A 25019-nucleotide genomic window follows, 5' to 3' on the forward strand; every position below is an offset into this window, starting at 1 on the left:
CTGGGATTCTTGGTCTCAGGTGTAGCTTCAGATGTAGGATCAGGGGGATAGGGTGAATCTGTTGGCAAAGGTTGAAGAGAGACTACATAGCATTGCATCGAAGAGGTGGCTTCTAACCACTGCAGTAAGTCTTCATCGGACCCATCGGGAGGGACCGGCTGGTCCAAGTCAGGGTTGGACTCTACTGACAAAGAGCTATGCTGAACGACCGGATCCATACCTCCTTCGAGACGAATTTGTTGCATTGGAGAGCCAGGAGTATGTATCCACATGGCGTCGGTTCCCCAGTCGTGAAGTGCTTTCGTATGTCGCAGCCATGGCCTACCAATCAGCAAGGGATAACCTCCCTCTACCAGGGGAAGATTAAATACCACAAAATCCAAGTTAAAAGTGAAATCTTGTACCTTCAGAGGCACCTTGTCGACTATGCCCACTGGGTAGACTGTTCTCTGATCAGCCAATGTAACAGTGAAAGGAGCAGGTCGGGTAGGCTTTAGACCTAAGGCCATCATAGTGAATTCGGGCATCAAATTGATTCCAGATCCTCCATCAACGATGACGCCGGATAGCTGGTGCCCAAGAATAGATACAGTGAGGCGAGGACTTTTATAATCGGTGAGGGGAGCAGATGGATAGGAAATCAAATAGGACTCTGAGGGCTGTACAGGGAGGTGCTCGCCACTAGGCCCAGCCCCCGGGTACAGAGACTGAATGACTAACAAGGTGTCACTTCTAAGTGTTGCATCAAGCCTTAGCATGTCGTATAGTGACACCTGCTGAAAAGTATTTTTCAAGATGGCTTCTGCTGTGGGCTTGGCGCCTTCGAACTGGGCTCCTTTTGTGACCTTAATCTGTTCCAAGTCAGCCACTGCTTCTAAGAAGGCTCCATCAATGTCAGATAACAAGGAAGTTGGTTTGCTCTGAGCAATTGGGAAGGACTTGTCCTATGGGTCAGGTAGACCAGAGTGAGGAAGTGGAGACTGGCGAGGTGGACCTGTGGGTAGACTGAGACTAAGAGCTGCTCTTTGTGCCCGAGTAAGGACACCAGCAGGCTCCTCCACTTGCAGAGGCTTAACCACATGAGTAGCAGGTGAAGGTTGAGGCACGATGTTCACAGTAATCAAATTTATCTTCGGAAAGGTGAATTCGGGCTGGTTCTGAGTCGAGCCTGAAGACGTGGATGCCCTTTGCTTGGGACAATCTTTACTGTAGTGATCCTTCGAATCAGGGCAATGACGACAAGGAGGGGACCCCTCGGGTAAAGGACACTTGCTCTGATAATGCCCATATTCTCCGCATCTGTAGCAGAGTATGGGCCGATTGGAAGGACGAAACGGGGGACGAGGTGGTTGCTGCATGGAATTTGAGGCTGAGGTGTAGAAACTTTGGGGAACTGAGGGAGTACTGGCATGGTAAAAACTGTGGGGTGCAAAGTTGTTGTGCATACCTTGCTGCATAGGGGGTGTTGTCAGCAGAGGAGGCAACTGGTTTTGATGGCCGTAGGGTGAGACCATGTTGGATGCAGGTGCTAACCCTTGTTGGAGAGAAGGACCAAGATTTTGTTGTATTTGACGCAATCCCTTGAGGTAGTAACAATCCTTATCCTCATGTCCAGCTTTTTCACAGAAGTGGCAGTAAAACCGAAGGGGGCATTCCTGTGGTGGGTGCCCTGGAGAGCGGCATGAGCTACACCAAACCATAGCCTTAGTCTCTTGCTGACACTTGAGCTCTTCTAACTCGCGCTTAATCTGTTCCAATGCCTCATTATGTGTAGGCTTCTCTTGTCTAAGAGAGGACCTCTCCTCTTGAAGAGCTCGTTGTAGCTTTAGGGCTTTCAGTTCCCTACGTAAAGAAGTTAAAGGATCAGTAGGACTACCTTCCGAGAACATAGAGGAAGTATCTATTTGAAGAGAGTTGTTGAAGAGCTTCCTAGCTCCCTCTATTCTAGTAGCAGCTGCGATGAACTCGTCGAGAGTGGCGTCGGGTCGGAGACTCTCTCTGAGTTTTTGCTGAGAAGTTTTGGGAAGCGCCTTCTCCACCCACTTTTTAACCATGAATTCACCGGGTTGTTGGGGAAGCTTGGCCACCAACGACTTAGTTTTCATCATAAGCTCCGCAAAAGTCTCCTCAGGTTTGAGCACCATGTTGGCCAACTCATCCAACACCTTCTCCTGGTAGTCACCTGGCCTGAAAGCTGCACAGAACTGCTGTCTTAAGGCTGCCCAAGTTGCAAAATGGTTCTCTGAAAATTGGCTGTACCATTTATCTGCTAGGCCATCCAGGGTGGATGGAAATAGTACCAAGTAAGCATCTTCTCTGTTCAGCCCACGTCCCCTACAGAGAGATACAAATCTTCTTGCATGGTCGTCAGCATCTTCTGAAGACAGCCCTTTGAATGTAGGGAACTTGATGTTCACCTTGGCCAAAACACTAGCTAGTGGCTCCATGATTCCTTGCTGAGTCTGTAGCACAATAGCTTGTTGTAGAAGAATAGGAGAGAGCTTTTCCGGAGAAGGTGATCGCGAAGATGGGGAACCTGAAGAAGGAATGGGTGATGTGATATGTGGAGGTATAGGTGATGAGGTTGAAGGATTTCTACAAGGTGTCAAAGGTCGTCTTCTGTGATAGTACTTCAGAGGGCTCAGTAGTGGGCTTTGACGCTCAACTGACCTCCTTGTATGTGTCATACAGTGACCTCCAAACCAACCAAGCTTTGGGCAAGAAACCTTGAACTGGCTGAAGACTGGTCTAGACTCTACTAGACCATACTAGACCAGACGAGTGTCTAGACCAGACGAGTGTCTAGACCAGCTGGACCAGGGACGAGGAGGACTAGACCAGGGTCTAGACCAGACAAGTGACTAGACCAGCTAGACCAGGGTCGAGGGGGTCTAGACCAGAGAAGTGACTAGACCAGCTAGACCAGGGTCGAGGGGGTCTAGACCAGAGACGAGGGCAAGTTGGACCAGGGCGGGAGGGGACCAGACCAGCAAGGCGAGAGACTTAGACTGCACAGGCGAAGCGAAGAAACCAGCTACTCAACAGAGTGAGACTTCAGTTGAGGTCCCACCGTGATCGCCAAAATGAGAGCACCTGTAGCGCGGATAATGCGTCGTGCTCTCTACAGTGTGGGTGCCCCTCAGTGCAATGAGCGTGACAATCTCACTCAAACAAATGAAAACTCTCTCAAACAGAATGAAACACAGAAACAACGGATAACAACACAGAAACAATGGATAACAACAGAGACACAACAGTGGACCAGAACATGTGGACTCGACTAGCTCCAAGAACCATGTACAGACTCTGGCGTGGCAGCACACTCCGCTCCAGCCCATGACTCACAGGTACAAATGGGGTGTCGAGGCTCAGATGTGCAGGGATGGTGAAGCAGTGCTCTGTGTAAGACTCTCTAGACGACTACATGCAAGATAAGATGGAACTATCCCAAAACGACTACTGATATGTACAACCATAGGAGCCACCAACGGCCCATAAATGTCCAGCCAGCTAAGTCTATCTCCAAACTGAGTGGTGGTGGTGACCTGGCCACGACGTCCACTAGACCACCGTAGGTACCCTGCCACGTGTCACTCCCAGCCAAAGGGTCCGTCCAGTGTGAACCAAACCAACTGTAGCTAACTGTCCAACTGCCTGTCCTGTGAAGTGACACTGTAGCAGGCTACACTTTTCAACAAAAGTCACTTAAAAATAATAAGTGAGAAATGTCAAAAATAGGTAAAATAGGCTAAATGCACTGAAAATTTCCCCTGAAGGATTCTGATGGGAATGCTTATGATCATGCTGTGTGCAACCAGAGGATATGCATCTACACTAAGTGACTGGGCATGCACGGTCTACAAAGAGACTGGGCATGCACGGTCTACAAAGAGACTCACAAAAGTGCCAGATCACTTCTAATCTAGACTGACTGAATCCTTGTCGTGTTGTAGCTTGTCCATGGACACATAGGGTTGGATGTGTCACGTGACATCCCTTCCTTTTCAAAGTGAGGTACTGATACCAAACTGTATGGTGTCGAGGGAGATCGCCAATAGCATCTGGAATCCTGGAAGGGACTCTTCACCGGCCCACTCGGATGTGTGGGTCGTGCGGTACTTGAACTTCATAAAGGTCTGCAACGCTTGCTTCTTTGGGCCGCGCCGAAAGCGAGACAGTCTTCTGTGGCTCCTTCGATGCTTCAACTTTGTCTAGAGTCATGCTTCTTTCTTCTTCAAGAATCTCCATGGTTGAAAATTTCTGAAACCATTTCCAACACAAAACCATGAACATACCTATTCCATGTAAAGTGAGTGAAAAAAATCTTGTCTTCCTCAAAGACTGTGCATGCAATGTAGATGAACAAATAGATGGAGTGCCAAACCGTTCACCACACACACGCAAACAATGAGATTGAATCTTTCTCTTCTGATCTAAATCAATCAACTGTGGCAATTCACAACGGAAATGCCCATGCTTGGTGCTCATACTTTCATGTGCTCTTTCTAGAACTGTGTCATGCCAAGAAGGAGACATGGAATGTGACTTCCTTGAATGCATACTTTTCAGATTTTCATGAAAAATCCGCATACATTCGTGCTCATTCATGAGTGAAACGTGCTCATGTACAATATGTCATGTCTGGAAAAAGGGATCACATAAAGACGCTGACTAAAATACAGGAAACGATCACGCATGAAACACTCATACAATGCGTGCGTACTAATCATGCGAACACATAATACTTCCTGTGAGGGTTCTTTGGACCCAGGCTCGAGAGCCAAGATCGGTTCTTCCTGAGGGGGTTCTTTGGACCTAGGCTCGAGAGCCAAGATCGGGTCTTCGTGATTGATCGTCTCTGCAATGAGGTTAGCTTCCCTAGAGAAAGTATCAACTAACTCATCATCCTTCTTGTGAACAATCACATCTTCTTCATGCAACTCATCATGCTTGTGAGAAATCACATCTTGATCATGCAAATCATCATGCTTGTCATTGTCAACCAAATCATCATGCAAATCATTGTCATTCAAATCATCATGCTTATCATTATCATTCAATTCATCATGCTTCTCATAATCATGCAAATCCTGTGTGTCATGCTTGGGAGAAAAAGAGACTGAGAGAGTCTCCTTTTCCCGAATCTCTTGCATCTGTGCTTGAACTTGAGAAAAGAGTCACAAGAATTCTTTCATGTGTTGATCGCTCTTCTCTTGTCGTGCTTTGGTCTCGCGGTCATATTATGCTTGTCTTGCTTTGTTCTCGCGATGTATGACTGCCACTCTTTCTGTGTATTGACGCTCTATGGTTGCCATCTTTTCTTCGTGTTCACGCTCTATTTCTGCTTTTCGGTCTAACTTCTTGTCCATAAACAACTGCGGCAACTCCTTCATAGGAGTTAGTGCAATCCTTGACGTAGATGGGGAAGGGAGAGGGTCGGAAAAACCTCCTGGTGGGGAAAATTCTTCTTCGCCTCTCTCATGCTCATCACCTCCAAGCGAAGTATCCATTCCGCTTCGAGTGATGACCATCCACTGAAGTCTTGGGTTCTTGTGGTCTTGGGTTCTTGAGGGTCTTGGGTTCTTGGGTTCTTGAGGGTCTTGAGGTTCTTGAGGTTTCCTTTCGCTTGCAATCTGTGTTTGAGAAGGATCTTCTCTTCACCCGAGTTCTGCTCTTTTCCGCAGGCGCACCCCTTGGCGGCCTTGCGCTCATATCAAGGTTGCTTTTTCCCACCTCACGTCGATTGGCCGGCCGCTAAGTGCACGGTCAGTTGTTAATGAGTGAAAAGAGGCACAAGGGGAGGCTGGACAAGCCCTTCTTTCTTGGGATTCCTGTCACTCTTCAAAAACACGATTAGGAATCGACACGCCCAAGCGAACTTGGGTTTGTGCGACCGCAACAAGCAAAAAAAAATTCTTGTGATTCTTGTGGTTCTTTCCTTGAGTGATACAGAACACTGCCAAAGCTGTGATACCAATGTTAGGTGCAGCGGAATGAATGTTTGAACTTTGCTCAAGATGAGTGCTCCATAATGTGCTCAAGGTTCCTTTTTGTTTTTATGGAAGGGAGAGCCTTCTGTTCTTAATGAGAGAGTGCTATGATCACAACAAAGTGAGTGGACATTGTGCGTGCAAGTGTATGAGACTGAGAGATAGAGAGAAAAGAGAAATATGACACCAGAGACGTTGTAAAACCCTCCTCCGAAGGCCCCACTCTCGTCGGCGAGAGTGGTCTACTATTGATTGCAAACATGGTACAAATTGAATGCATGTGACTGATGCAAGCCTAAGCTAGATCGATGTCGACGACGGAGATGGCGAGACCGACCTAAGGGCTGAAATCTGATGCTTATGAACTGATGTCCAAAAGCGTTGCTGGTTGAAATCTGCTACTGCTGGAAACGCTAGGAAAAACTCTTGTATCTGCTGATCTTTGTCGCTGAAAATCTGCTGCTATGAGGGCTGAAAACTGCAGGTCTTCATCTGCTGAAAATCGCCATGGCAAAATGCTGCAAATCTGGGAACGCTCCAGGGCTGCAAAGCATTCTTGGATGAAAAACGCCAGAGGTTGGGATTGTATGGCGATGAGGGTAGGATGAGAAAACGCTAGTGCTGTGGATGTCTGGCAATGAGTATCTTGCTGAGGAAACGCTAGGTCTGGGGATCTTCTTGCTTGGAGGGATTCGCCACCAAGAGATTCTTGCTTGAGAAGTTGCCTGTTGAGCACTGGTGCTCCTGCTGCCTCTTTTGCCAAATAGTGCTAGTCTAGGTTTGCTTATATACAAACTTACTCAATTTGCCCTACCTACTTTCCAACAAAAGTCACTTAAAAATAATAAGTGAAAAATGTCAAAAATAGGTAAAATAGGCTAAATGCACTGGAAAATTCCCTTGAAGGATTCTGATGGGAATGCTTATGATCATGCTGTGTGCAGGCAAAGGATATGCATCTACACTAAGTGACTGGGCATGCATGGTCTACAAATAGACTCACAAAAGTGCCAGATCACTTCTAATCTAGACTGACTGGACTGACTGAACCCTTGTCGTGCTGTAGCTTGTCCACGGACACATAGAGTTGGATGTGTCACGTGACAGAAGTATACCCATGTGGCGGGTGTCTGTCCTTGCATTAACAATGTCGTCCACCATGTAAGCGCATTGTCTTTCAAGAAAGTGGCAACTTTCCTGACCTTGGCCTCTGTAAAATTTCCTCCTGCGTAAGTTGTATCAAACTGCTGGAGGAAAGTAAGAGCCTTTGCCTTATCCTCAAAGCCGTTGAAAGTGCTAAACTTTACAGCCACACCACCTTCTTTGTAATCTTTCTGCTTTTCCAGTGTCCCCAAATTGTCACAAGGAATTGTTTGCAACATGGGCATTGTGATAGGGATCATCGGCGTGTCTTGGCCATTGATATTTTGCGTCATAGGTGCCATATCTGGTTGCTGTCCAGAAAAACCAGCCATGCCAAAATTACCCTGTAGCACCCCAAACTGGCTCTGTTTCCTCTGAAAGCCTTGCTGGATGCAGATGCTACCATACATGGGGTTTGGCATCATGCCTTGCATACCCCCAAACATTGTTCCTAGCATATATTGTTGGTTTCCAGGCGCATAACCAGCCATACTTTGAAACACAGATCCACCCCCGAAATACCCAGGATGTACCGTGGGTGGTGTAAAAACCTGATGCATTGCTTGGAAACTGCTTCCCGTCTCTGTAATGCAATATGCGGGCTTGGAAAGGTGGTGGTCCCAACGGGAAGCCGCCTCCACGTGGCGGGACTGGACGTCGACTAAGTGCTTCCCAAAACCTCAATGGGGGGACCACGTACGGTTGAAAAACCCTCTCCGTGTGTAGGAGTAAAATCCCAAAGGGGAGGGGGGAGGACATTAGTGATCATAATGCCTTAAAGACGAGTATGAGCTGCAAAGCTTGATCGGGGTGGGGTTGAAACTGGGAGAATATGGAAGGCAAGAAGGATGGTCGGACCTAGGGAAAGCCCTGTAAAAATCATCCGAGAATGTCGAACGGACCCTTTCAGGGAAAGTTCTGTAAAAATCATACAAGGATGTCGAGCGGACTCGAGGGGGGAACACCCGGAACGCCCAGATACTTTCCGTCGGTTTACAACCAACCCCCTTAGGTATAAAGGCTTGGCTTCTCATATTTGAATGCAAGGGGAGAAGGAATGTACCTCATGACACAACCGGTGGCAGCCAAGAGGGACACAATCCCTGGAGGACCGCTTGGGGGGAGAGGCTTCTGGCCGTAATTCCGCACCAGCAGTGTGAAACACTTACCCAGCGGAAGGGGGGACGGTGACGGCTTGAGACCAGAACCTAGACTGGTGGACTGTGAAACGAGGGACGGGTGAGGTGAGGCGACGAGTTCCCCTGACCCACTTCATTTCACGATCCACCAGCGGATGGGTGTTTCATACAGCTGAGGTTGGTGGGTTGGAAGCGCTCCTTGTGTAACCTTTCCGCTGGTCCCCCCCTTGACTCACGGAGAGAGTAAACTCCAAACTAAAGGGGTGGCGGTGACGTCTTGAGACGGACTGGTGGGTTGTGAAACGGGGGACGGGTGAGGTGAGGCGACGAGTTCCCCTGACCCACTCCATTTCACGATCCACCCTCCCTCGGGGCGGTGCCAATGTCACCCTCCACGGAACAGTCAACGCTTGCGGAAGGGTGGGTGCACCCTGAAACAGGAGACGGGTGAGGTGAGGCGCCGAGTTCCCCTGACCCATCCCATTTCACGGAACACCCTCTACTTCGAGCCAAAATCATGGACCCTCGGGCTTGGTGATCCACCCGCAAGTGTACCAACTACGTGATGAGTTACAGTAGGGTGTGGATTCTAAAGTCTTGCTAACCACGGGACCGTTATGGACCACACCCAGATCAAGGACCCGCTTGTCCCTCGGTCTCGCCCACCGATTGAGAAGCAAAACGTTGTGCGGATTGTACCGATACCTCATGTGAATCCACGAATTTAGAGGATGGAGTTGATTCGTCAACACGTTGGCAGTGTGACCATGAAATCTTACACGCAGGATAACCATAGTCCGGAAAGTGGGTGGTCGATCCCCCGGGAACGACATACCTAACCCGGACCTCTCCAAATTTAAGGTGAACAACTTGTTCATTAAGTATAGTCGTGCATTTTCTATGAATTCACAACCATATTATATAAACGATCCAAGAGCACCAGTTAAGGGTACCTGGGCTGACGTGGAAGAGGGCTGCTACCAGGTACCCTCGGGGAGGCGGGCGCTGGGAGCTTCCCCGAGTACTGCGATCGACAGCACCCCAGAAAGTGGGGAGCGGGGCCCCGCTGGTCGCTGCTACGGTGAACCCGAACTCACAGAAACCGGGAAGGACGGGATGAACCAGTGCGTAGCGGGGCAGCAAAACTCACTAGCTATGGCTGAGACTGGACGCCTCACAGTTAACTCGGAAGGGCAACCATCTGAGGAGCTGAGGGGCGGGGGCATAGACCAAGATGGAACGAACTCAACAAGGGAAGTACGGTACATTGAGGTCATGAATGCCGATCAACTTCAAACCAACAGGCTAAGATCCTTGTCGGTACCCGAGATTGACCCGGTCACCGCCCCAAGCAGGCCGGCTAGAGAGGAACGGGTAATGATGAGAGGCAGGCTTGGGAGGGGTGTTTCAGAAGGGACGGTTGGCAAGCTGTGCATCTGGGGCGCTAATGAACACACCGAAGTGTCATTCAGCAAGGCCTTGAGGCGCGCACTGAGATCAACCTCCCTGTTTGCAAGTATTGAGCTTTTGGATCGATTCCTTAACAATCGGACGGGGAGCACCCGCTTTGATGTTTTCACTTCTAGTAAACAAGCAGCCCTAGATGTCCTCCAGGTCATCCAATCGGAGAGTAGGCTTAGGTGGTTTGCTAAGATCTCGCTTCCTTTCGCTAGGAGAGATAGGAACCGTTTGAGGCCGGCGATGGAAGTGGTGAAATCGCCGATCTTTGCCACGCTTAACATTAATGGACTCCGGTCGAAGCGGGGGGAGTTGGAGTACATAATGTTACAAAAGACTTGGAATGTGGTGGGTCTCCAAGAGACTCGACTATTTCAGGGTGCATGGCCCCTTAGAATGGCGGGGTATTCGACATTCCAAGTGACAGGGTCTGATAAACCAGGGGCCAGGGGACTTGTGACCTTGGTCTCCCAGGAGCTCAGATCCTTTGAGTTGGGAATGTCGGACGTAAACTCCTTGTTTGTTCAACTCTTCCCTTTAAATATGAAGGATGGTTGGATTTATGGAAATGTTTATGTCCCGCAGAGGCAGTTAGTGGATGAGCGAGCAGACGTCTTAAGTGCGTTAGCTTCGAAGCTTCGTAGGTTGGGCAGAAAGGGCCTTCCTCTCCTGATCGGAGGGGATTGGAATCTTAGACGGCGCCCGATGAAGAGATGGCTGGGGAATGAAGACCTTGATTTTAAGATTGTCCAAACGAGAGGCTCTGGACTCTCGTATCACTCTTCCCGTGGTAAAGGACGATCAGACATTGACTTCTTTTTGGCCAATGATCTGGCCCTTCAATTCCTCGGCCATGCCAGTGTCCAGAGATCGGTGGATGTTTCGGACCACTGGCCTGTTAAGGTGAAGTTGGTGTGTGATGCGGTGTGTGCGGAGCCTCCCCCACCACCCCCCCCCTCCATTGATGCGACTAGAATTGAGCCAGCGGCTCAACTCTTTTTACACCACAACTTCTGGGATTCCCTACCAGAAGCAGCGGAGGAGGGGGAAATCACGCAGGCGGCGGTGAACCGTCAGTCGAAGAGCTTTGAGGAGGCAGCTGAAAGAGTCTCTCGAGATGTTGGTGCGTTCTCCGTAAGGCCCCCCAAGAGGCCTAATAGAGGCTTTAGGCTAGACCCGAGAGCCCGGAGATCCATCAACCGAAGACGGGAAGCGTGGAAGTCTCTGCGGGATGCAGAGAGTGATTCCTCTAGGGAAGATAGGGCGTGGAGGAAGTTTGTTGAATGCCGAAAGGAGGCGCGAGCTGAAACGAAGAGAAGCGAGAGAGAGGCTCTCAAACGATTCATGCTCAAGAGCGTCGAATTGGCAAGACGCAAGGAATGGTATGCTTGGTGGAAGCATATGAAAGCTGTTCTAGGGGGGAGCAGAAAAGGAGGGCCCGCTCAACCCCAAAGAGACCAGAACGGCGAGCTGCAGGCGGACGAAGAGAAGATCCGAGACATTTGGAAGGATCATGCTTCTCGCGTCTTCGCCGATCCCTCCGGACACAGCAAGGACCCAGAACACTGGCAAAACCATGCTGTGCGACTTTGGCCTAGAATAGAGGACATCAATGACTCTATTAAATGGACTGAAGTTCGAGAGGTATGCCACAAGATCAAGCGGCATAAAGCAGCTGGGATAGATGGCATTCCCCCTGAATTTTTCAAGATCCTTATGCAAGACAAGGGAACTAGATCGGATCGATTTAAACCAAATACAGACATGGGAAGAGCAGTCTTCAAACTGCTATGTACTTGGTTTGATTCAGGGAAGTTGCCGGAGGCATCATCTACCTCGGTAGTGGTGTATATCCCGAAGAAGGGTGATCTTTCTAATCCGGACAACTACAGAGGGATTTCTCTGATTCCAATCTCTCTGAAGCTCTTGACCTCACTTGTGATCAATAGGATCTCAGTGAAACTTGAGGAAAGAAACTTCTTCTTGCGCGGTCAAGCCGGATTTCGGACTCAGGAGGAGTGTGTGGCACAAGTGATTGCCTTGAAAGAGATTGTGCTCAGACGAAAGGTTGTTAAGAAACCGACGTTTGCGGCATATATTGACTTTGAAAAGGCGTACGATACAGTGCCACACGAGGCGCTCTTTTTAAAGATGGAAGCCATAGGGATTGGAGGTCACTGCTTGAATTTCTTTCGAGCCTTGTACCAATCTTCCAAGGTCAGAGTGCGGGTGGGAGCGAAGTTGAGTGAGGAGGTCCAAATCGCCCGTGGCGTGCGTCAAGGGTGTTCCGCGTCGCCTACTCTCTTTAACATATTCATTAATGACATCTTGGATGAGAGTGCGACTGACCTTGGGGTGGCTATTCCAGGCCTACTCCTGAAGATCCAGGGCCTGCTTTTTGCAGATGATTTAGTTTTATTTGCGGAGTCTAAGGAGGAGTTGCAGGCTAGTTTAGATAGATTGCATAGTTGGGCGGAGAAGTGGGGGATGAAGTTCGGCATAAAGAAATGCCAGGCGACCGTGTTCAACGGGGACCTTGAGGAACTTATTGCCTTCAAACCCCACATCGGACCTGAGGAGATTCAGGTGGCTTCGGAATATAGATACTTGGGCATCTTAATAGACAGCGAAGTCTCGATCGATACTATCCTTAAAGATAGGATTGAGAGCGCACGTAAGTCTTTATATGCCCATAAACACCTTCTATGCTCTAAGAAAATTCCGATGTGGTCAAGGTTGGCCTTTCTCAAGGCGTGCGTCTTCCCAGTGGCGACTTATGGAGCGGAGATTATGGGCTCACATGACATGAGGAAGTTGAACCCATTAGAGACGCTTATAGCAACTGGAATGAGGTGGGTAGTCGGTAAGGCCGCGAAGTCGAGTTCTGTGGCAGCAGCAACTCTTCACCGGGAGTTAGGGCTCCCCCCCGTACCAGCTTACTGTGCAGGACAGAGGGTACGAGCTTTTACCAAGTACGCAGGTCTAAAGACTTGGATTGCAGATTTGGTTAATAATATACCAGAATGGAACCAATTCAAGAAGTGGACCTGGTGTAAAAGGACAAAGTTTTGGGGGCAGAGGTATATCAACGGCGCTTCTGTCGAAACCGCAAGGCAGGAGAGCTGGAAGCTCTGGGAACACTCACATCAATGTGTCTCCCTTGATCCTTATATCGAGAGGAAGTATGAGGACACGCGTGGATACCTCTATAGGCAGAGCATTGGGAAGAACCCCGGTGGGATGGAGGAGAAAGTCTTGTTACTAGCAAGAGTGGATGGCTTAAGGCTTAAGGATAAGATTGAACGGGCACAGTCGAGGACTTGCCCGTTATGCGGAATGGAAGAAGGTTCAAGGTCACTTACGCACTTGTTGGTACAGTGCCCTGAGCTGGACAATCTCAGAAGCTCAATACGACCCTGTTTGGAACATGCTAGACGGCTGTTAAACAATCCGAGCGGTGAAGATACCGAAGTGTTACTCCTGGGAGGGGAGATTAGCGGAAAGCGATTGCCAGGATGGGTTGTCCCCCGTGGGGCCCATAATGGTCGTCGTGGACCGCAGCTGAGGAGTGCCTATGCGGATAACGTTGCAGCATTCCTCTGCGGGGCCGTACCGCGATACTACAATGCTCTGGCCCGTGAGGGTGTTGAAAGCTCGTAAGGCTTGTAGTTATTGCGTACGGTGCGGTCCCGCCTAACATGGTCCTGGGGCTTTCCGAGCGGGCCTTGGTGACCATGGTTGGCCGGATCGGGATGCCTCCTTTGAGCCGACGCCCACCTTGGGTATGGCAGTCCTACCGGACATCCGCTGGACGGGGGCCTTTTTCTACCAGGCGAAAATCCTGGAGTACCTGGGCAAGATTCAGTACGATCTGTGAGTTACAAGGGTTTGTCCCTCTCTCTCAGCCTTGGTCCTTAAATGCATCACTGAATTCGTTTGGTGATTTCCCGACGTTACCCTCGGGTGGCGTGACTAACAAGGGAACATGGACTGACTAACATGGCATGAAAAGACTTTTTACTCCCCCGAGGGGGAAACTTGCTTCCATTCCCCGTTGACATGCCACGATACGGCATGGAAGCGCTTTTCCCTTTGTCGGCAAGTCCGCAAGGTAACTTGTCTTTGACTCGTTTGCGTGCACGCGAAGCAAAGGCAGTTCCTTGCTGGCTTGCCGGCTCTAGCCCAAAAAAGTAAAAAGTAAAAAACTTGGAAAGGTGGCGGGTTGAACTGACAAAGCCTGTAAAATAGGCGTCCTAACCTCCTGTTCATGGATGGAAAGAACCTGTTTTGGAGCCCCCGACTCCGCAACATGTGAGTGCTCCCTCTCCTGTTGGGATGCTTGAAGTACTTGGGCTTGAGCCTCAACATGCTCCACGGCTGTGTGAGTTGCCTTGACTGCTGTGGCACGGGTGGCGCTTGCAAAAACTCCATAAACCTTGGGTTCTGTACTAGTCGAGAAAACACGTTCACAGCGGCAACTAATTGAGTCCTAAACGCATCATCTTCAAGTTGCCCAGTCATAAAGTCCTGCACTGGAGGAGCATTCACATCAGCAGGAGGTATAGACAGACGTGGCCGTGAACTCTCGCCATCCTCAAACACTGTAGGAATTTCCTGCCTGTCCTTTGAAGAGGAACCCCCTCTTCCATAATACCCTTCCCTTTATCGGCCATAGTGTAATCCCGCGTTCCCGTACTGTGTCTTCACCAAACCAACCGGGCTCACTTCTTGAGGAAAAAGTGATTCTATCCCGGCAATGGAACCATGAAACTGGCCCGTAGGGCGGTAGACGTAGGCTTTCACCCAAAACTTTAGACTTTAGGATACAGAGAACTTTGCAAATAAAAACCCGTAACGGGAATTGATACTTCAAACACACATGGCTCGGAAGCTAGAATGCTCCGAGTAGACGCGACACCTGTTGGCCCCAAAGACTAGCGTTCCTTTCGGTATTTCTTTATTGAATTCAAAGAGGGAATAAATTATAAAACCTGTGATTTCCTATAAGCTGCCCCCCGCATAGTCCGGGCTGAAAATGACCTATTCTGGCCCGATTTCGGCAACATAACCGTACTAGGACGCTTCACAGATAATATCCCCACGCCAAAAGTGGCTTTCTTGATGCATATGGACACTTTGCAAAACTTGGCGAGAATCTGCAGTACGCTGAATTCTCTGTTTTCTGCCCTGAAAATGCGCCAAATCACTTGCACAGCGGTACCCTCGTGCCCCGGACCTCCTGGGGGTATTAGGGACCGTTTAGGGCCGAAACCCTAAACTTGCAAAAATACACAGCAGGCTGTATTTCCTTGTTTTGGGCTCCGTTTCGCGAGCCAATCACATCTGTAGCAAGTCCTCGAGCTCCCGCACCTGTAGGGCTACTTGCCCTTTGAATCGGACGAGATTTCTCGTGTGAAATCTCTCCGAACTCACCTGTACCTGTGGGGGATTAGCAACTAGCTAATCCAGTACTTGTGCAAGAGGCTTTTGCCTCGGCAATCGCACATGAACCCACACAACTGTACATAGGTCAAATGAAGAGCTCTCTTGTGGGGCATCACATAACCACACGAAGGGGAGAGAGAGAGAGCAGTGAATGTTGTGCAAGGCTTCGGTTCTTGCGCTTTACTCTACATAGAGGTTAGGCAAGCACACAGTAGCTTTGGTACCTGTAACAATCCACCATACGGCTGAAAATATAGCCCACGTTTTATTTTAACGCTTTTCTCTCTCTCTAAAGTTGGAAAATGCCGAAAAATGTGCCAAGTGGCACTCATGCATTAATTCCCCGCTTTGGACCTTCTGGTCTAAAATATCTCAACCGGTTGCTCAGTTGACTTAGCGACAGAGTAATAATATGTTCCCCTTGTCATTCAGAAGCTAATGACGCAAACAGATATCGTGGCCCAAAATAGTAGTTTCCTAAATTTTAGGAGATTCTTCCATTGGACTCTCACTGGTCATCTTATCATCTTTCACCACTGGGACCACGTCGAAAAATGCAATGTAGCCTAGTTCTCGAGGAATTTTCTCTTGGTGACCCTGCCTTGGCACTGTGCCTCCATTGAGTTAGTTTCCTAGTATCCACCAACTTATTAAGTGTGGCAACTTTGAACTGAGCCTAGACACCCTTTTACTACTGGAATTCCAATGCCGACCAACTTCCCCTTTGCGGGTGAAACTACTGTTTCACACTGGCCATGCAATGTCCGGCCATTTGCTAATTCGAAAAGAGGGTCTCAAAAATTAAACAAAAATCATCGGAAAGAAACCAACAACTAAGGTTAGCAGTTGCCACGTCCTTGTGACAGATCGCATCACGAAGGAAGTTTCCAAAGAGGACCATGCACATCCATTGTGGAGACGGATTCTTGACCAGTTTGAGGAGACCTCGTTTGCCAGACAGATCACACTTGAACGGGAGTTGTACAATGTCCAGTTCAAGGATTTCAGCTCACTAGATGGGTTGACCCCCTGCCTGTGGGAACTCTGGGACAACCTTGTCTCTATCGGAGGCGACATCACATTGGCACGCTTGGCTGGCCTCTTACTATTCAAGCTTCCCGCACGCTTTGATCCCTACTTTCAGAGTTTGCTCACATCTGGACGTACCTCTTTTCCCACATGGGACGAGATTCTCCCTTCCCTCAGACAGGTCGAGGGGCACTCCGCATTCAGAGCGGGAGGTGCTGTTGATGCTGAAGGAGCTTTGATCGCTCAAGGAGGTAACAAGGAAGGGAAAGGTAAGAAGAAGAAGAAGAACAAGGGCATCGAATGTTACTTTTGCCACAAAAAAGGGTACAGAGAATCAGAATGTAGAAAGAAGAAGCGAGAAGAGGCTAACAAGGAGAAACAGACAGCCTCGACTGCAGTTGTAGCCTCTCATGAGATGGCGGGGACCGCTCTTGCCGCAACGGCGGACCGCGCTCTTGCTACATTGCAATCAGGTACTTAGGTTGTTGACAGTGGAGCTGCCACTCACATGACTCCCCAACAGTCTTGGTTTAGCTCTCTCCAGGAGACTTATGGGCAGATCGTCACTATGGGTGACAACCCTGAGATTCCAGTGTCTGATTACCCTCTTCTGTTCTACCTCAGACCCGAAGTTCAGTTCAGTGGAGGTGCTCTACGTTCCGGACATGGCCTTCAACCTCCTCTCTGTGTCGAGTTTGGACTTTCAGGGAACTGACATACACTTCGGGAGTGGCATGATGACTAATTCTGATTCTACGACAGGTATTGTTCTTGCACGCGGTGAGCGCGATGGATCCCTGTATCGCCTCACTGCTCTTCTGTCTTGGACCTCGGAGTCTTCTTGTCTATGGCATGCAAGATTTGGACACTTATGCTATCGGCAGCTCCGGCAAGCTGCGAGGACCTCGCTTGTGGAGGGTTTATCCGCCATACGCTCTTCATTAGGCGTATGCGAGGCTTGCCAGTTGGGCAAGCAACACAGGGTTGCCTTTTCGAAGCAGGCATCCAATAGAGCTTCGGCACCACTTGCACTTATTCACGTTGACCTATGTGGCCCGATGAGCTCTTCTTCATTTTTTGGCTAGCAGGTACACTGGGGCTTCGTTCTTAAAGCTCAAGCCGGAGGTTTTCTATTTTTTTTGGAATTGAAAGATGATGGTCAAAAAGGAGGACTTACATGTCAAATGTTTTCACTCCGACAAAGGGGGTGAGTTCACTTCAAAGGACTTTGCACAGTGGTGCAAGTTAGAGGGCATGCAACGCCCCTTACACTCTTTCCCAGAACGAAGTTGTTGAGCGGAAGAATCAGACTATCATGGAGATGGCTCGTGAGATGTTGGCACATGCTTCTTTACCTCAAATTTACTGGGCGGAGGCGTGTAACACGGTGGTTTACATCTAGGATCGCTCTCCTATCCATGCTTTGCAGGACATGACTCCCTATCAGCTTACTACGGGCGCAAGCTCTCGGTCTCACACTTTCGAGTTTTCGGGTGTCCGGCTTTTGTCCATGTGCCAAAGGAGAAGCGACAGAAGTTAGACTTCAAGTCGAAGAAGCTCATCTTCTTGGGCTATTCACGAGAGTTTGACAGATATTGGCTTTATGATCCTGAGACCACCACAGTTAGCCGTGATGTGACTTTCATGGAGTCTTTCAGCACACCTATAGAGGAGGCAGCATCCAAGCTTATACCTTCCTTACCTCCTCCTCCTCCTCCTCCTCCCTCATCTGATCCTAACCCTACACCTGCCTTGTACCCTCTACACCGCAACCAGTTACTTCACCCGATCATACCATGGTGGATTCGGATTTTGATGCGGATGATGGTTCTCCTCCGGTGGAGGCGGTCCCACCTTGCAAAGAGAAGTTAGTACCTGGTTGGCTCTACTCTACGGTTTCTTCCTCTGGAGTCACTAAGTTACCAGACTCGCCAAACCCTGGACAACCTCGACGTTCTGCACGCCTCAAGGAGTTTATGACGGCGTAGAGTTCATGAACTTTGCGCTCATGTTAGATGAGCCTTCCTCAGTGGAGGAAGCACTCCAACATGATTGTTAGAAGCGTGCCATGCAGACAGAGCTGGCCGCTATCGACCCGAAAAAAGCCTGGACTTTAGTTACCAAGCCCAACAAGCGGAAGGTGGTTTCTATGAAATGGATTTTCAAGACGAAGTACAAGGCCAATGGTTCCCTCGACAAACACAAGGCGAGACTTGTTGCTCGGGGATTTACAGAGTGACCAGGTGTGGACTTTGACAAGACCTTTGCTCCCACCGCTCGCATGACTACCATATGCACAGTGTTTGCTCTCGCAACCAACTTTGGTTGGGCCTATCTTCCATATGGATGTCAAAAGTGCTTTTCTGAATGGATAAAGAAGTTTACATCGAGCAACCTCCTAGCTTTCGACTACCAGGCAAGGAGGACTGGGTTTATCAATTGTGGAAAGTATTGTATGGACTGAAGCAGGCTGGACGACAGTGGTACCTCACAATTGACCAGTTTCTTGTGAAAACCTTCGTGGACATCGGCGTTTGCATATCTAGCCATTTGCTCAATGAGCATCATCCATTCGGTTTGTAGTTTGGTTCACACCATCTGAGTTGGGCCAGCAAAGGTTATTGTTTTCCGGTAACCAACAAGGGCATCGTTGATCCAAAAGGCAGTCTATTGTTTGCGTGTAATAGGCTTGGACACTCCAAGCAAGAAATCAATAGCAACACACAAACAGAAACTTCAAAATTACTGAACTTTGAGAGAGAGAGAGAGAGAGAGAGAGAGAGAGAGAGAGAGTTCCGTGCCCAAAGGTAATGGCCCCAAAGTCTCGCGTCCCTCTCGGTATTTCTTTATCATTAATCTTTGCAAAGTACAACTCTTGAGGGACCTTTGCTCTCAGACTCTGCGTGCAGATGCTCTCTAGAGTGAGGCCCCAAGGGCTCTTATAAACAATACATGGGATGCCCAAAAGCAGAGCCCTAAAAGCAATCTGTTCAAAAGCACTTTCACCCAAAAGCTCTAGTCCCCAAAAGCTAGCGTTGGAGATTTCCAAAAGCAGCAAACGTATTTTGTGGAAATTTGTACAGCGGGCCACGTGGCGCATGTAGCACAAATTGCAGAAATTCCGTACGGCACTGTCACGTCAGCAGCCGTACGATCTGCCATGTCAGCATGTCAGTGCATTTTACGAAAATCCCTTTTAGGGTTCAAGCTTCTGTCTTTTAGGGTTTCGGGCCCCACGGTCGGTGCTTCATAAGTTCTTCAAGTTAGCCCGTTCAGTTTCTCTCGTCCACTTGGCCATTTCTCTGCTAGATAGTCATGCCACGTCATCACTTTGTGACATCTCGTGTGGAGATGATGACGTGGCTGCTGTACAAAAGCCCGCAAATAATGTTGACATGCTGACGTGGCCTGTACAGAATTCCGCGAATTGCGTTGACTGATTGTTGACGTGGAAGATTTCACGGACAACCCTATTAGCGCTAGCTTTTGGGAGATTAGATGCTTTTTAGATTGTATGCTTGTCATGTACTGCTTTTGGGATGGGCCTAGGGCCTTTAAATACAAAGGGTGGGCTCTCCCTCTGGCATTCTCGCAGGAGCTGATGCTGAGCAGAGCCACCGACCTTGTATTGAGTTGAAGCAATATAAAGAAATACCGAAAGGGGCGCCAGGGTTTACAGAAATATTGAAAGGGGCGCCAGGATTTGGGGCCAGTGCTCTCTTGGGGTGTAAGTCTGCCACTCTGCGCCTCACGCATCTCTTTTAGTTTGGTTGTTGTTGAAGTGCTTAAAAGTTTGTCTGGTCTGTTCTTTTCCATTGGCACGTGGTGCCCTCCCATTACAATTGTACACGTAATTTCCTCTTTCTTTTACCATATTTTATTCACTATATGCTGAATTAGCACGTATATTTGAATTGCCAACCCTAATTTATCCCATTAGGATGAGCACATGAGGGTTTAGCATTAGAATCTTAGGCCCATAATCACTCATCAAGTTATTACTTGCAATTCCACCTCTAAAGCTTTGCTTACTTGCATAACAATATTTTTCTTTTTGCAATGGAAGGAGTGTTCCTCCATTTCAAATTGAAAGAGTGATTCACGAGAGATTTGCATGCATCTTGTGTATTCTTCACCCTTCATACAAGCCATATCAATGAAAGGGCCGATGATTATGTCACATCTAGGTGTTATTGAGTGAATGCTTTCTTTAAGGTTTTTTTGTTTCTTTTTTTTTGGTTTCGAGGGGGGTGTTGAAACCCTGTTTGTGGTTTAATTTGTTGCTTATTGAGCATTTAAATCTGTCCATTCCAGAGAGGGATGCGACTTTGTGACAATCGTGCATTACCTTCGATGAGAAATGAGTCACATTGCATCGTTATGTTTAGTCTTTCTATGAGGTTTTTCTATGAGCTAAAGTCTGAAAATTTTAAGGGTAGCTTGGTTTCTCAGAGTCAATATCTTGCTGGGTGATACCTTTGCTTCCATAATACTTCAATTGTGAACCCTCATAATGTTGTTTGGTCTAAATCAAATGCAGCATTGGCTGGATGTTATATTTCTAACTTGGGTTGCTCATTTTCTGCTTGGCTTGTTGAATACAGCTCTCCTTTTCAGTAAGCAATATTTGTTTGCAATGGTATGTGGGCTGTTGGAGTACAGCATTGAGGGAACTTTTGTACCGGAGTTGAAATCCAACATGCAGATAAGCTACATAGGAGTGGCCCTCGTAATCACTGGAGAAGCTGTCCGCAAAGCCGCTATTCTAACTGCAAGACAGAATTTCACACATGATATAAAGATATTTCATCGTGAAAATCATGAGCTTGTTACTCGTGGCATATATAGGCATGATTCTTAACACTTTTTATTTCTTTTAATTAATAGATGATGTCCCATTTCAATTAATTGATGTTCTTTCTTTCAGATTTTTTCGTCATCCTAGTTACTTGGGGTTCTTCTTATGGTCTATTGGAACGCAAGTACTGTTGATAAATCCACTATGCATAGTGGGATATACATTAGTTACGTGGCGCTACTTCTCTCAGCGTATTCTGTATCCTTAACCGGCTGTCTTTCTTATCCTGAATGTGAGATAATTATCATGTGCGTGCAGAGCTATGTAGGCAACAGGGCAAGTACTTCTGTCTGAATGCAGGCACAATCATATGGCGTGCAGAGCAAGTGCTTCTGTCTTCCAAATCTTGACAATATGTAAAAAATGAATCTCTTGCAAGCTGCTCGACTTTCTTATCTCTCTAATTACAGATATGAAGAATTTTTCTTGCGGCAATTTTTTGGAAGGCAGTACACAGAATACGCTAACAGGGTTTCTTCAGGCATTCCATTTGTAAAATGACACTCAACTATGGCCATCATACGAGGTTGTTCAATTGCAAGTTTAGTCAATGTGTGCATATTGAAATTCTTCTAGTACAATAGCTGTAAATTTAATCTGAGCATCTTTCTGTTGTGCCCGTCTGCCCTAGTGAAACTTTTGCTAGAGATATTCCATTTCATGTGCAAAGAAACTGATGAAAACATTCCTGCTTAATTATTGTGTCCTCTATGTCTTAAGTGGGGTTGCTTGCCTTGCTCAGGGGATGTGGGATTATTTATTGGTATTTAGTTCTATACACATTAAGCACTGATAATGACAGAATGCAAGTGGAGAGGTTGGGGTATCCAGTAAATACTATGCGAGATGGTCTGATGGTTAGATGCATGGTAGCATCCATTGCATCCGTGCAGTTGCATCCAGAATGTTGAATTTTCAAAAGAATGCATTAAGGGTGAATTTGCATTTGGCACTAGAAACTTTAATTTGAGATCTGAATGGCCGAATTGGGAACTTTCAAATTGAAACCTGCACAATTATGTTGGAAACACCAACTTGCAAGCTAGAACATGAAAACACCACTCATGAGTGCCAGGAATGTACTCAGATTATGGCTGCATGACCCACATAAGTTTGCCCAAACGTTTGCATTACCATGCGAGCTAGTTTACAGGTAGCTGTGGTATGTTGTTCTGCGGTTCTCTCCCATGAGTTCATACCTTGCACATTTTTTGAGATGTATATTTGATGTGGAAATGTTCATTGATGCAACGGGTTCTTTGTATACGAAGGGGAAGTAGCTCACTTCGTATCAGAGAAGCCTAAGTTTGGGTCATCTTTGTCACTCCACTGATGTGACATACTTGCAGGTGGATCAAGTTCAGAGATAGTGTTCGCATGAAAGGCTTTTGTGAAACCCTTATTGAGCTGTTTAGTGAACCTTTGTAGTTTTGGCATAATGTGGCATCGTTCAGGGATAATATGAAAGAAGTTTTATAGTTTTATAATCTGTTTGGATTGTCTTTCTTTTCCATTGCAGCTAATGCTGCGGTTTTCTGCTCCTTGCAGGCTTCTGGTTTTAGCAGTGTGCATGCCAAGCTGTTTTCTCCATGCAGATGGCAGAAGGAAAGCTGCAAGTGGTTGATTTGAGCTGGACTGCTAGTACAATTCAATTGTGCTCAATTCACATCTTCATCCGAACGCCACCTTGTTGCAGCAGAAGAACTGAATTGATGATTCGGTTGATTTTGCCTAAGCTCTAAGCCGGCCATCCTACATGCAAGGAGAATTTGAGAATTTTCTTGTATGATTCTAATCAAGAACAAGGCCTACTCTAATTATGGGCAAGGTAACTGAGGCACAGTATCTTTTGAGCAACGAGGAGAGATTGGGAAAAGAGAGATTCTGCTCAAACAGGGAGCCTTGCAAGCCCTGTATCCTTCAATGAAAGAGGCAAAGCATTTGAGATCGGTTTATCGCGCATCTCCCCAATCCAAGATTGCAACATGTTTACTTGTCTTGGCAGGGAGGTTGGGACTTCCATGCTTTCCTGTTTTTCCATTATTAATATCACAAACATTGAGCTGTCTCCTGTTATGCAGGGCAAGTGCAACTCATCACTTGTTAATGGAATTTGATGGAGCATGTTTTGTCAAGAGGCAGCTTAAAATCATCACAGGTTTTGAAAATGGGGTACAAGATTATTTTTCATTATTAGGTGTTTGGCCGTGGTCATCTCTGTCATTTGTGCTTTTGTATGGTTTTGCCACCTGAATGGAATGAGCCCAATAAAAGTGGTTTGTCTGAGCACACGCCTTGACTTGTGTATCTGCATATTGGTAGGCCAGATCATGTACAAATCCAACACATTGTGACTTGCTTTTGCGCTTTGTTTACGCACGTGGGCATAGAGGTCAAATTTCAAGCGCTGAAATCTCCCCTATGCCACATGTCAAAGAAAAGTGTTGAGATTCCAAAGGGTGAATGTTCAATTTTCTGCTATGCCTTGCACAAAGGGTGCCCACAAAGAGCGGTCGGTATGAATACATTTAGAGAACATCACACAGATACGTCGTCCCTTGTATTAATGGAAAGTTCGGAGCAGGGCGCATCATTTTTGAAGTCCATTGTAGTATTGCCATCCATGGAAACGATGATGCTTACTGCAGAGGTTGCAAGCTGGTTCCTTTAGAAGCCTAAGATTGCCGCATAATCACATGAGGATTCCTCTGCCCTTCTGCAGATTCTATGGCGCTGTGAAGCGGTTTCGACGTAACACAGGCTCCCAATCCACAAAGAGTGCTCTCAAAGAATAATGACACTTTTTGCTGCCCATTGAAAGACGGTGAACCCATAACAGGGCGGGCCTGGAGCATGCATAAAGCGCAGGGAATGCTGATGCACAACCTTGCGTGTTCTTAGTGGAGGCAAAGGAAGCTTCTCTCTCCAAATGCAAGCTCCCTCACAAAAGGTGTCGACATTTGCAGAGAGGTTTGTTAAGGAGATTGCGAGTCATACGGGCTGATGTGTGCACCTCACACAAGACATTAACCGTCATGTCCCTACAAAAGCACAAAATGTTGTGTTTTTGGAGCTTGATCTCTTGAAGTGCATTGATTGTTGCTCATGTCTACTAACTTGGCCATGGTAGGGAAGGTCAAAGTTGTGGTTGCAAGGTGAGGAGCTTCCTCTCGATGTTACTGTTTGTGCTTGCATCGAGACGTCATATGGTATTATGAAGACATTGACATGGGCCAAGAATGTCACAACAAGATTCCTTGATAGGGGGTTTTTAGACAAACATGTCGTGCCTAGCAATGCTTTGGTTGTCGTGCATACCACATGTGGCATTTGTTAGAGTCCGAGATTCCTGTCCGGGGGTGGCTCCAGTATCTCCCAGGAGTAGATTAGGGAGTGAGGGTTGTTTTGTGGCTGTGCCTGCCTGTATCTGAGGTAGATGTACCCTTTCTTAGTTGTGCATTCCAAGGTAGTAGGCTGGAATGAGGCGAGACCCCCATTCTTAAGGTTTTCTGGGGTCAATGTCTCAAGTGTTCTGTAGTTTTGCTACTAAATGTGTGTACTAGGTCTCTTACAATGTGTTTTCTTTTCATGTTTATTAGCATTTTAGGACATTTTATCAGGATCATGGGGTTCGTGGCTAGGTAGGGCAAATGTGGATTTGCCTATGTATGAAACCCCTCCCCTTGTCCTTTCCGGCGGTTGTTTAGTTGAAAGCTTCCAAAGTTTTGGGCACACTTCTCTCTATTGTTTTTCTATCTCTAGCGTTTTTTGTATGCGTTTCTCTGTCTCTCTGTCTCTATCTCTAGTGTTTGTGCGGACCATGGCATCAAGTGAGAGCTTGCGAATATTGGATCGCCCTTAGAGAATGGAATTGTGAAGCGGAAGAATAGGACAGTGGTTTAGATGACGTGGACTATGTTTGAACATCAAGACCTGCCAAAGTCTTTATGGGTGGAG

The 25019-nt window shown here is 47.5% G+C and overlaps 1 protein-coding gene across 1 annotated transcript in view; it reads left to right on the top strand.

Annotated features, from left to right (window-relative positions):
- LOC147435886 (putative protein-S-isoprenylcysteine O-methyltransferase) overlaps positions 1-23214 on the top strand; it is a 71011-nt gene extending 47797 nt beyond the window's left edge. Inside the window, exons 2-5 of the mRNA XM_086488802.1 lie at positions 20809-21052; positions 21132-21260; positions 21473-21588; positions 22611-23214. Of these exons, the coding sequence (XP_086344928.1) occupies positions 20809-21052; positions 21132-21260; positions 21473-21563 (464 nt within the window). The 3' untranslated portion in view covers positions 21564-21588; positions 22611-23214. The remainder of the gene's footprint in view (positions 1-20808; positions 21053-21131; positions 21261-21472; positions 21589-22610) is intronic.
- The last annotated feature ends 1805 nt before the right edge of the window (positions 23215-25019 follow it).

The sequence above is a fragment of the Adiantum capillus-veneris genome, chromosome 18, assembly GCF_014529385.1.
Source record: "Adiantum capillus-veneris isolate H3 chromosome 18, ASM1452938v2, whole genome shotgun sequence".
Taxonomy (NCBI): Eukaryota; Viridiplantae; Streptophyta; class Polypodiopsida; order Polypodiales; family Pteridaceae; genus Adiantum; species Adiantum capillus-veneris.